Below are 13,083 nucleotides of genomic sequence, written 5' to 3'. Positions count from 1 at the left end.
GCTCCACTGACCACGTCCCCAGAGCTCTCTCCCCTGCCAGTCCCCAATGGGAGAAGGGCACAGGGGGAGAGATGGGAGTCCCTGCACAGCTTCCCAGCCTCCTGCTGGGCAGAGCAGTGCCATGGGCTGGCCATAAAAGCCATCCAGGTTCCCCCTCCCCAGCTCACTGCCACCATCAGCCTCTCCCAGGAGGAGATCACCAGGGTCGAATCCTCCCAGCTCCCAGCTCTGGGGACCAGCTCCCTCTCATCCCCCCATTTCACAGGGACACCTCCTTTCCTTACCCTCTGCCTCTTCCCTGCCCGAGCACATGCACCTAACCGTGAGCAGGGGTAGGGAGATGTAGCTGTGTTAGCAGAGAAGGGTTTTCCCCAGGGCTCGGGGACGGGGGGAAAGGGAGCCTGTTCCTCCAAGGATAAGAAGGAAATGGAGCAAGAAGTGCTGACATAAGGACCAGACTGTTTTCCTAAAACTCCCAGCACAAGGGGCCCCTCTCAGGGCATTGGCTGGGTGACTGGGCAATAAAATGGCAAATGAAATTCAATGTTGATTAATGCAAAGTAACGCACATTGGAAAACATAATCCCAACTATACTTATAACACGATGGGGTCTGAATTAGCTGTTTTCACTCAAGAGAGGGATCTTGGAGTCACTGTGGATAGTTCTCTGAAAACATCCACTCAATATGCAGAGGCTTCCAAAAAGCGAACAGAATGTTTGGAATCGTTAAGAAAGGGACAGAAAATATCCTATTGCCTCTATATAAATCCATGGTACACCCATATCTTGAATACTGCGTGCAGATGTGGTTGCTCCATCTCAAAACGGATATATTGGAATTGGAAAAGGTTCAGAAAAGGAATTAGGGGTCTGGAATGGCTGCCATGTGAGCAGAGATTAATAAGACTGGGACTTTTCAGCTTGGAAAAGAGACGACTAAGGGGGAATATGACTGAGATCTATAAAATCATGACTGTGGTGGAGAAAGTAGATGAGGAAGTGTCATTTACTCCTTCTTATAACACAAGAACTAGGGGTCACCAAACGAAGGTTTAAAACAAACAAAAGAAATAAAAGGAAGTATTTCTTCACAAACTGCACAGTCAACCTGTGGAACTCCTTGTCAGAGGATATTGTGAAGGCCAAGACCATAACAGAGTTCAGAATAGAACTAGATACGTTCATGGAGGACAGGTCCATCAATGGCTATTAGCCAGGACGGGAAGGGAAGGTTCAGTGGGCAGCTGCAGCTAAGCACCGAGCTCAGCTAGGCTCTCTGCAGTGACAAAGGAAAAGCTGGATATGAGTTAACAGTGTGCCCTTGCTCCCAAGAAGGCTAACAGCATTTTGGGCTGTATAAGTAGGGGCATTGCCAGCAGATCAAGGGATGTGATCATTCCCCTCTATTCGACACTGGTGAGGCCTCATCTGGAGTATTGTGACCAGTTTTGAGCCCCACGACACAAGAAGGGCGTGGAAAAATTGGGAAGAGTCCAGCGGAGGGCAACGAAAATGATTAGGGGGCTGGAGCACATGACTTACAAGGAGAGGCTGAGGGAACTGGGATTGTTTAGTCTGCAGAAGAGAAGAGTGAGGGGGAATTTGTTAGCCGCTTTCAACTACTTGAAAAGGGGTTCCAAAGAAGATGGTGTTATGGAGTCCCCGGACGATGCTCTGGAACTGCTCCCCACAAAGCCAGTCAGGACTTTGGGGAGCCTCCTCTCCCATGGAGCAGACTGTCTGCAGGGCAAGAAGCTCACACGGCTTCACCTCCTGGGTCTCTTCTGGGAGCATTTAGCATATGCCCCTTTGTGTGCTTCCCACAGCGAGTCTGCCCAGGGAGATGAGACAAAGTGGGAATGTTCTTGCTGTGTTCTGTGAATGCTGAGTGGGGAGTATTGACCTGGGAAGGTTGCAGGGGAGTTGTGCTGGGACAGCTGCCTTGGGGAAGGGAGGATACCTGAGCATGTAACCTGAGACCACAGGAGGGGGGCTGAAGGCCAGGTGACACCTCTGCCCCGGCACACTGAACAAAGGACACAAAGGCTGGGGGAGGAGCTGGGGGGAGGCTGAGTGAGAGGCTGGGGGGTTTCACTTTGGAGCTGGCTGGGAAATGGAGAGGGGCCTGTCTGTACCGGCAAGACCTGTCTTGGACTGTGCTCCTGTCGTCTAAATAAACCTTCTGTGTTACTGGCTGGCTGACAGTCAGGGTGAATCTTAGGAAGCCGGGGGTGCTGGGCCCTGACTCCCCCACACTCCGTGACAACAGGGTTCTGGGGAAGCCAGAGGGTCCTGCACACACCCCCACTTTTCAGTTAGACGTGTGTGATGCAGTAGGGACTGTCTGTGTGGGGAGTGGGAGAGCAGGGGAGGACTTTAGGAGATGGACGATGCCAGAGCCTGTAACCTGAGCTAGGTAAGGGAGGGGAAACGTCAACACCTTTGCCCGGGAAGGGGACAAAGGAAGGGAGTGGCAGGAGGGAAGCAGTTTGAGTTTGGGCTTCGGGCTGTGTGGGCGGAATTCAGGGTATCCTAGCTAGGATCCAAGCACCCTGAAAGCCCAGAAGGACTCGGTGGAGGGGTCCTGACTGTGCCTGCAAGCTCTGCTGTAACCTGTGTTCCTGTTGTCCAATAAACCTTCTGTTTTACTGGCTGGCTAAGAGTCACTGTGGGTCCCAGGAAGAGGGGTGCAGGGCCGGACTCCCCCACACTCCGTGACAACTGGTGGCAGCGGTGGGATATACTGCACCCCGTGGACGGCGCTTCCTGCAGTAAGTGACTGGGGAGCAGTAAAACGAAGGGGTGGTTAACCCCTGGGAGTGTGTGCCCAGTGAGAAGGACTTTGCAGTAACAGGGTCCCCCGGGGGATTGCAGGGAGTGGTCCCAGGGGCGGAGGAGTCTGCAGCTCGACCCTGGCAGAGAGGTGGTGAACTCACGAAGGGCTGGTGCACTAGGGGTCCCCCTGGAAACCGTGGGGAGCGGCGAGCACCCCGGCCTGTGAGTGGCCAGCAGGAAGATGTATGCCAAGCGGCGCAAGTGTGACCTGGTGGAGCTGTGTAAGCAGAGGGGGCTGCACCCAGGGAGGCTCAGCAAGGACCAGCTGATTGCCCAGCTGGAGCAGGGAGACCGCATGAATGAACGGAGCCCTGTCTCTGAGGGAAGCAGCCGAGCAGATGCAGCGCAGGCACCAGTGACTGTCCCTGCTGGGAGTGGTCAGCCGGCAGACGAGGGCTTCCCGAGACCCCCCCTTCCTAGGCGTAGAGGAAGGGCGGGGAGGAGCCCAGTGTATACCGAGGGCACCGTGACACCCCCGGCCAGCAGGGGAGCCTCACGGCGAAGCTCACCCCCCAGCAGGGGATCCTCCCGGCAACGCTCGGCATCCGTGGAGCGGATGCGGCTGGAATATGAAAGGGAGCTGAGACGGGAGGAGCTCGAGTTAAAGAGGCGAGAGCTGGAGGAGAAGGCGAAACAACGTGAACATGAGCGGGAGGAGAAGGAGAAACAGCGTAAACATGAGCTGGACCTGGCCCGGCTGAGGAGAAGTGAGGCCCCGGCTGCGGTGAGTGAGGGGGGACCCAAGCCTACAAAGAGCTTTGATAAGCACTTGCTGCCCCGGCGTAAGGAGGGGGAGGACATAGATACCTTCCTGACGGCCTTTGAGAATGCCTGCGAGCTGCACAGGGTTGACCCTGCAGACAGGATTGCAGTTCTCACCCCCTTACTGGACTCCACAGCCGTGGAGGTGTACAGCCGACTGAAAGGGGCAGAGGCAGGGGACTACGAACGGTTCAAACAGGCCCTGCTCCGCGAGTTTGGGCTGACTCCTGAGATGTACCGGAAAAAGTTCCGGAGCCAGCGTAAAACCCGTGAGGTCACATACCTACAACTGGTCAACCGGGCGCAGGGGTATGCTCGCAAGTGGACAGCTGGGGCCCAAACTAAAGAGGACCTGCTTGACCTATTCATACTGGAGCACCTGTATGAGCAGTGCCCGTCCGACCTGAGGCTGTGGTTGATGGACCAGAAGCCGGAGAACCCGCAGCACGCAGGCCAGCTGGCCGACCAATTTGTGGACAGTCGGGCAGGGGACGGCAGGGAGGAGTCTCGAAGGAGCAAGCCTGCCTCAACGCAGAGAGAGAGTCATCATGGGACCTCCCAAAGGGGGCCTATGGAGAACCCCCCCAAAAGGGGAACATCCAGCGGCAGGTCCCTTCGACCCACTCAAGGGGACCCACGAGATATGGGCTGCTATCGCTGTGGCCAACAAGGTCACATACGGGCCCAGTGCCCCAAGCTCAGGGACAGACCAAGCAGACCCAACCCGCAGAGGGTGGACTGGGTAAAAACCCAATCGGAGGACGGGCTACATTCCCACGAAAGGGGGGTTGGCAACATACCACCTGTGGATGCTCCCGGTTCCGGGTTTTTGGTTTACCGGGTGGGCGCGGGGCTGCCCCTCCGGAAAGAGTGCATTGTTTCCCTGGAAGTGGATGGGAGGAAGGTCACTGGGTACTGGGACACGGGCGCAGAGGTGACGCTGGCCCGGCCCGAGGTGGTGGCCTCAGATCGGATGGTGCCCGACACCTACCTGACCCTGATGGGCGTGGGCGGGACCCCATTCAAGGTACCCGTGGCAAGGGTACACCTGAAATGGGGGGCCAAGGAGGGCCCCAAGGATGTGGGGGTACACCAATATTTGCCCACTGACGTGTTAATGGGAGGGGACCTTGAGGACTGGCCTAGTAACACCCAGAGTGCCCTGGTCGTGACTCGTAGTCAGAGTCGGCAAATGGCACTGCACCCCGAAAACGGGGAAGGTACTCGACCTGAGGTGCAGGACCCTAACTCAGGGAGCGGGGAACGCCCAGGGGCACGGTGCAGAGAGGCTGCGGCCTCAGACCCAGCCAGCAAGAGAGAGCCGGTCCCCATTCCTGTCCCAGCTGCTGAGTTCCAGGCCGAGTTGCAGAAAGATCCCTCCTTGCGGAAGCACAGGGACCGGGCTGACCTTAGTGCGGTACAGACCATGAGGAGAGGTTGCAAGGAGAGGTTCCTGTGGGAGAAGGGGTTCCTGTACCGAGAATGGGCTCCCCCAGGGGAAGTAGAGTCATGGGGGATCAGGAGGCAGCTGGTGGTTCCCCAGAAGTTCCGTCACAAGCTGTTGTACCTGGCCCATGACATCCCTCTCGCAGGGCACCAGGGAATCCGGCGCACCAGGCAGAGGCTGCTACAGAACTTTTACTGGCCTGGGGTCTTTACCCATGTCCGACAGTACTGCCAATCCTGTGACCCCTGCCAGAGGGTGGGGAAGGCCCGGGACAAGGGGAAAGCGGCTTTGAGGCCTTTACCCATCATAGAAGAACCTTTCCAGAAGGTAGCCATGGACATAGTGGGACCTCTCAGCAAGACGACCCGGTCAGGGAAGAAATACATCCTGGTGGTGGTGGATTTTGCCACTCGCTACCCCGAGGCGGTGGCCTTGTCCTCTATCGAAGCAGACACAGTGGCAGATGCGCTGCTGACAATTTTCAGCCGGGTGGGGTTCCCCAAGGAGGTCTTAACGGACCAGGGGTCCAACTTCATGTCGGCCCTGCTCCGGTCCTTATGGCAGAAATGTGGGGTCCAGCACAACTGGGCCTCAGCGTATCACCCCCAGTCCAACGGGCTGGTAGAAAGGTTCAACGGGACGCTGAAGATGATGCTAAAAACATTTATGAACCAGCATCCACAAGATTGGGACAAGTACTTACCTCACCTGCTGTTTGCGTACAGGGAGGTACCCCAGGAATCTACTGGGTTTTCACCTTTCGAACTGTTGTATGGAAGGCGGGTGAGGGGGCCCCTAGACCTGATGAGGGACGAATGGGAGGGGAAGGCCGCTCCCGAGGGAGAGTCAGTGGTGGAGTATGTCCTGACCTTCCGGGAAAGACTGGCCGAGCTCATGGGCCTGGCCAGGGAGAATCTGGCCCGAGCCCAGAGGAGGCAGAAGGTCTGGTATGACCGCACAGCACGAGCCCGTACCTTTGCCACCGGGGATCAGGTGATGGTTCTTATCCCCGTGAGGAGAAACAAACTCCAGGCCGCCTGGGAAGGGCCCTTCAAGGTTATCAAGCAACTGAATGAGGTAAACTATGTGGTGGAGCTGTCAAACCGGGCACATCACCGTCGGGTGTACCATGTGAACATGATGAAACCATACTATGACAGGGGGAATGTGGTGTTGGCCGTGTGTGGACACTGGGAGGGGCAGGGAGATGACCCCTTAGTGGATCTATTCCCTGGGACAAAAGCTGGTTCCCCCCTGGAGGCGATTCCCCTCTCTGAGCAACTGACCCCGGGCCAGCACGCTGAGATCAGAGGGGTGCTGCATCTGTACCGACAGCTGTTTTCCAACCAGCCTGGACGCACTAATTTGACTGTCCACCGGGTGGTGACCGGGTCACATCCCCCTATAAGATGCTCCCCTTTTCGGGTCACTGGTAAAACTGCCCAGGATCTTGAAAGAGAGGTCAGGGACATGCTGGCTTTGGGGGTGATCCAGCCGTCTTCCAGCCCTTGGGCCTCGCCAGTAGTGCTGGTTCCCAAGAAGGATGGGTCAATCCGGTTCTGTGTGGACTATCGAAAGCTCAATGCCATTACCGTATCTGATGCCTACCCTATGCCCAGGCCTGACGAGCTCTTAGACAAGCTGGGAGGTGCACGGTACCTCACCACTATGGATCTTACCAAAGGCTACTGGCAAGTGCCGCTGGACGCAGATGCCAGGCTGAAATCGGCCTTTATCACCCCTCTGGGGCTCGATGAGTTTCTGACCCTGCCCTTCGGCCTCAAGGGAGCGCCAGCCACCTTCCAGCGCCTGGTGGATCAGCTACTGCAGGGGATGGAGAGTTTTGCCATGGCGTATATTGATGACATCTGCGTCTTCAGCCAGACCTGGGAGGACCACGTGTCCCAGGTTAAACAAGTCCTGGACCGACTCCGAAAGGCTGGGTTAACAGTAAAGGCTGAGAAGTGCAAGGTGGGGATGGCTGAAGTATCTTACCTGGGCCATCGGGTGGGGAGCGGCTGCCTGAAGCCGGAACCAGCCAAGGTGGAGGTGATCAGAGACTGGCCTGCTCCCCAAACCAAAAAGCAGGTCCAGGCCTTTATTGGGATGGCGGGGTACTATCGAAGGTTCGTGCCCCACTTCAGTGCCATAGCCGGCCCCATCACTGAACTGTGCAAAAAGGGGAAGCCAGACAAGGTGATCTGGACTGAGCAGTGCCAGGAGGCTTTCCGGGCGCTGAAGGAGGCTCTGGTTAGCGACCCAGTTCTGGCAAACCCAGATTTTGACAAACCCTTTATGGTGTTCACCGATGCCTCAGACACGGGACTGGGGGCGGTGTTAATGCAGGAGGATGAAAAGGGGGAGAGACATCCCATCGTGTACCTGAGTAAGAAGCTGCTACCCCGGGAACAAAGCTACGCGGCCATCGAGAAGGAATGCCTGGCCATGGTGTGGGCCCTTAAGAAGCTAGAGCCATATCTCTTTGGGCGACACTTCACCGTGTACACCGACCACTCTCCCCTGACCTGGCTGCACCAGATGAAAGGAGCCAACGCCAAGCTCCTGAGGTGGAGCCTGCTCTTGCAGGACTATGACATGGACGTGGTCCATGTGAAGGGAAGTGCCAACCTGACAGCGGACGCGTTGTCCCGGAGAGGGGACCCTGAACTTCCCCAGGTCACTGGGCAGAGTGACCCCGCTCAGTTCAGTCTCGAAGGGGGGAGAGATGTGATGCAGTAGGGACTGTCTGTGTGGGGAGTGGGAGAGCAGGGGAGGACTTTAGGAGATGGACGATGCCAGAGCCTGTAACCTGAGCTAGGTAAGGGAGGGGAAACGTCAACACCTTTGCCCGGGAAGGGGACAAAGGAAGGGAGTGGCAGGAGGGAAGCAGTTTGAGTTTGGGCTTGGGGCTGTGTGGGCGGAATTCAGGGTATCCTAGCTAGGATCCAAGCACCCTGAAAGCCCAGAAGGACTCGGTGGAGGGGTCCTGACTGTGCCTGCAAGCTCTGCTGTAACCTGTGTTCCTGTTGTCCAATAAACCTTCTGTTTTACTGGCTGGCTAAGAGTCACTGTGGGTCCCAGGAAGAGGGGTGCAGGGCCGGACTCCCCCACACTCCGTGACAACGTGACTCTTAGCCAGCTAGTAGTAGGTTTAGTTGCTAGGCGACAGAGTGTCCAGTTAGAAACTGAGGCACCCACACAATATTCAGAGGAAACATTAAGAACATTCCCAGTTCGTCACATCTCTCCCCCCTTCGAGACCGAACTCAGCGAGGTCACTTCAGCCAGTGACCTGGGGAAGTTTGAACCCAGCAACGTTCCCATGGGTGACCCACCATCTCTCCCATTCCTTGGTGGGAGTTACACCAGGACAGTCCAGTTTCATGCCCTCCCTTAGGTTGAGTGTGCTTGATGGCACTCGCAGCCTGCATGTGGGAAAGTTTATGCGGCCTGTGCCCTTTTTGCCACCCCAATACCCCTGGGGTTCAAACTGGGATTGGGTCTTTTCCCAGCGCTCCAGTTTGGAGGGCTGCAATTTGGGCTGTCTTGGTTAAGAGCCCGCAGCTTGACCTTGGCCACCCTCTGAACAGGTGTTTCTGTTCCCAGCAGCTTGGCCTCAGCCCCTTGCTTTTGATGCCACCACGTTGGAGGAGAGTGGTCAGTATACACAGTAAAGCGCTGCCCAGAATGATACAGCTGCAGCTTTCCAAGGGCCTGCACCATGGCTGGGCTTTTTTTTTTTTCTTCTTTTTTTGAGGCCGCATAGTTCTGCTTTTGGAGCAGCCATATTTTGCAGTTCCTCTTCGTCACAGATGGATCTAGACTGTTCTCAGTGGTGGCAGGTGACAGAACAAGGAGCAATGATCTCAAGTTGCAGTGGGAGTCTAGGTTGGATATTAGGAAACACTAGTTCACTAGGAGGGTGGTGAAGCACTGGAATGGGTTACCTGGGAAGGTGGTGGAATCTCCTTCCTTAGAGGTTTTTAAGGTCAGGCTTGACAAAGCCCTGGCTGGGATGACTTAGTTGGGAATTGGTCCTGCATTGAGCAGGGTGTTGGACTAGATACCTCCTGATGTCCCTTCCAACCCTGAGATTCTATGACTCTGTGAAAAAACATAAGGAAAAATGTAGTGTGCACTGGGTGACAGAGAAATTTCTCCCAGAATCTGTTTCAGGAAAGGCTGAGAACTGTAAACTCAGTACATTAGTGAGAGGCAGCTTCACCCTTTGGTTAGCGTGAGAGAAGCCACTTCTGCAATGTAAGGGGATTATCTGGACATCTGAGTGTTCTTTGCTGCTTCCAGGAACCACACCCCATGGGAAAGCAGCGCGAGCTAATGGCTGAGGCCCAGATCAGACAGGCAGCGGATGCGGCAGGCTGAGACTATCAGGACAAAGAGAATCTGACAGTCTTGCATCTGCAAGCAGCTGCCGTTCACCCTGGGGAGACCAAATCCAGAGCATACCGAGCACACTTACTTCTGTCTACACATAGAGCCTAGCTCGAAGGCAGCTCTAATCTTCCCCCTTTAATGTGCAGGGGAGACACAATCTTCTGGCTTTGCCCTGTGATTCGCCCCTTGGCTGCCTTGCAGGGAGGAGCCCAGCATCTTGAGGATGGGTTATCAGACAGGGATGCTGTAGAAAGGCCCTTCTGAGCACATTGCTGCTGTCAGCCCCACTTTTCTCATGCAAAGAATCATTTTCCCCTCATTTCACTTCCTCGTTGTTTTCATATTTCATAAGTTGTTTCAGGTTCCTTTAGTCATTTAAAAATACTCCTTTGGGCCTGGACTTCACAACCCCTAAACGTCCCTCTCAAGAAATGCTTAGGCAGGGGAAAATCCTGCTCCCACATCTCTCTCACAGGACGCCTGCCTGGCACTAGAGTCACTCCTGATTTAGGGAGGGTCGCTTTTCACATTCGAGTTCCTGTCGGTTCTGACCTTATTTGGCCTCAGTCCGCTGTTGCTGTTAACCACAGTCAGGGAATAGGAGGCTGAGCAGGTATTAGATTTGGGGGGTGGAGTTTCCTCAGTCAGTGGCATTTGAGCTGTAACTTTCCATGGATACGTTTCTTCTTCCCCTTCAAGAAAACGCTCCCAAGACATCGGTCCCTTGGTGGCACAAGGGGTGGGGCATCGTCACTGCTGTCCTTCTCCTCCTGAGTCTGGCCCTGGCCACGTCCCTCCTTGCTGTGACGCTTCTATGTAAGTTCAACTGCAGCTCCAAGCCCAATGTTTGTCAACTTACATACAGGCCAGCTGGCTTGACTGGGCGGGTGGGTGTGGGGACACCTCCACATTTCAGCAGAATATCGACCGCGTTTCCAGTCTGTCCCTCCAAATAAATCTCCTACTCCAGGGAGTTCGAATGGAGCTGTAAGATCTTGCCCTGCTGGTTTGATATTAGCACAAACTTTCTAAGTCTAACGATGGTCCAGCACTGGCACAGGTCACCTGGGGAGGCTGTGGAATCCCCATCACGGGAGGTTTTTAAGGCTAGGTTAGACAACCACCTGTCAGGGATGGTCTGGGTGAGCTTCATCCTGCCTGAGCATCAGCTCAGGGACTTCAAATCACATGTGGCTGCCCCACATGCTCAATCTGCGCTTTGAGGGTCACGCTGGGTCCTTTCCTGACCACATATCACCAGCACGAGCCTCAGCCCCAGGCATCCTCACGGCACAACTGAAATGCCCTATGGAGAGACCGGATGGCCCCGTGGTTCGGACACTTGTCTGGGGCTCAGACTGCTGGGTTTAATTCCCTGCTCTGCCAAAGAGTCCCTGCCCTGGAGCCAGCAAACAGCTGAAAACAGGGAGCTGGAGTGGAGAGCTCTTGGAGGAGAGAGGGGAGAAGCCCCTGTTCCTTAGGGGCAGTGAGTGGCAAAGACGACTGGTGCTTCCCCGTGCTGGGGGGCCACAATCTAAAGGAGAAGACACGTGACCACCCCACGTGTCTCCTCTGCCCAGCGACCGCCGCACCCAGCCCAGGGCCACCATGCACTCCCTGCCCTGCCAGAGTTACCTGTGGGGGGCTCTGTCTTTCTTCTGCTGCGCCTCTCCCCTCACCTCAGCACATTCGGCTGCTCTTCCTGGCAGTCGGTCCAGGGCTAGGAGCAGGAGGGAGCCGCGTCTCATGAGGCTGAAGCCGGCCACTCCAAGTCACTGCTCTGCAACATACACCAGGAGAGAGCCCTGAATGGGGCCTTGGCTGTGCCGGTGTCCCTCCTCGGGAGAGAAGCTGTACAAGATTAAAATAAAAGACGTCATAGAGAACAGCCTTGCGCTCAGACCATATTCCTTCTCTGCATGTGGCTGGTCTCCAGCCGCAGTTCGGTTCAGTCTCTGACCTGCAGACATGTGATTTCTAGATCTCCGGGCACAGAGCAAGCTGCAAGCGGTTGAAGAAGCGGTGCAGAAGCTCCAAGTCTCTCTGCAGCGTGACAACTCCTCGGACCTGTCAGCAAAGGGATCGGACAGTAAGTCGCAGGACGAGGCATCAGAGTCAGTTCCCCTCCCTTGGCCTGGAAGCTGAGCACTCTCCTGCCTACAGGGATGGTGGGTGCCTGGCATCATCCTGCTCCCCTCCATACACTTCCCTGCCAGGTGGTCCTGTCCCCTGTCTAATGAGCTGCTGCTCTGCACCTTCCTCTGCCAATGGAGGCTCTGTTCCCAGGGACAAGTGGCTGCTCCAGGCTCCCTCCTAGCTCACTTCCTGGCAGTGGCAGGCTGGCTGCATCCACCCCATGCTCCTACGCAGGATGCCTAGTGGTCAACATCTTCCGTCCTTTCACTGTTGCTCCCTTTGCTCCATAGTTTTCGCCTTGGCCCCTGTATTGTCAGGGTTGCATTGGCGGGAAAGACGGATGCAGCTCATGAGACATACAGGGCCGAATTCAGACCCTGGTGTAGGCAGGACGTCAGTGGAGCTGCACTCGTGGGTCTCAATTTGCCCCCCCTCTCAGTCCCTGAGCCCTCCCTGTGCAGCTCCAATAATTTGGGTACCTGCCACAGTCCCATTGCTGGAGGCAGAGCGCCCCCTTGTGGCCAGGTCTCAAAACTGTCTGTCTGTCTGTCTGGCACAGGGCTGCACACACAAACCCGTCCATGGATCAGGTTATTCAGCGACCAGTCAGAAAATGGGCCTGAACTGAACCCTGGCACAGAACTCGCCTGAACGCTGGGCTGTTCAAAATCCCAGCCTGGAGCTCAGGGCCAGGGCTCGGGGCCACGGATGTTCTTGCAGCCCCAGGGAGCTTCTGAGTTGCTTTCTGCAGCGCTCTTTGCGATCCATCATGTGACACAAAAGTTACTTATGGTGGATGTGATGCTGGAGAATTAGGATTCAGAAGCTCCCTGGGCTGGGGGCAGCTGAAGGGCAGGGGAAATGCAACACTAGAAACCCTGAGCTCCCTGTGTGTGTCCCTGTGACTTTAGCCTGGGCTTCTGCCCCATGCTGCAGGGGCCCCACTCACAGCTCACAAGGTGGGAACGATTGGGAAGAGGTGGATGGGGAGACTGGGGGGACAGGGCTAGAATTCAGGAGAGCTGAGGGTAATTCCCAGCTCTGCTGCAAACTTCCTGTGTGATCATGGTCACTTCTCCTTGCACCTCAGTTCCCCTCCAGGGATATCATCCTTTATTTCTCCCACCTCGTGTCTATTTTGACTGTGAGCTGTTGAGAGCAGGGACTGTCCCCTCCTGTCCATACAGCACCTGGCACACAGGGGCCTGCAGGTGCTGCTCTATTGCACGTGCTGATAATCAAGTGTTCTGCATCTCCACTGACGTCGCTGTGACTTTCTTCTAGGTCTGCAGCTATTGGATGAAGCGCAGGCAGGAGTCTGGCTGCTGAAAGCCCAGCTGGATAACGACAGTGCAGCATATGGAGAAATCCAGATCCGGCTGGACAACGTCAGTGCAGCGCGAGCAGCAGTGCAAGGTCGCTACAGTAAGTACTAGCTGCAGTGCTGGCTGGTGCCGTTTCTGCTGGTGCTGAGGATGAACGGAGGATTTCAGGCTCCCAGGCTGA

The 13,083-nt window shown here is 55.9% G+C and overlaps 1 protein-coding gene across 9 annotated transcripts in view; it reads left to right on the top strand.

Annotated features, from left to right (window-relative positions):
- The window catches only part of LOC127046423 (C-type lectin domain family 4 member F-like), a 167,724-nt gene that overhangs the window by 88,360 nt on the left and 66,281 nt on the right, over window positions 1–13,083 (top strand). For all 9 annotated transcript variants that reach the window (XM_050943444.1, XM_050943440.1, XM_050943445.1 and 6 more), the window contains exons 3-5: window positions 10,141–10,257; window positions 11,423–11,530; window positions 12,862–13,002. In XM_050943444.1, coding sequence (XP_050799401.1) covers window positions 10,141–10,257; window positions 11,423–11,530; window positions 12,862–13,002 — 366 coding nt within the window. The remainder of the gene's footprint in view (window positions 1–10,140; window positions 10,258–11,422; window positions 11,531–12,861; window positions 13,003–13,083) is intronic.

Source organism: Gopherus flavomarginatus, chromosome 3 (assembly GCF_025201925.1).
Source record: "Gopherus flavomarginatus isolate rGopFla2 chromosome 3, rGopFla2.mat.asm, whole genome shotgun sequence".
Classification (NCBI taxonomy): Eukaryota; Metazoa; Chordata; order Testudines; family Testudinidae; genus Gopherus; species Gopherus flavomarginatus.
The sequence above is the reverse complement of the archived record's forward strand: the minus strand, read 5'-3'. Positions and strand labels throughout refer to the sequence as shown.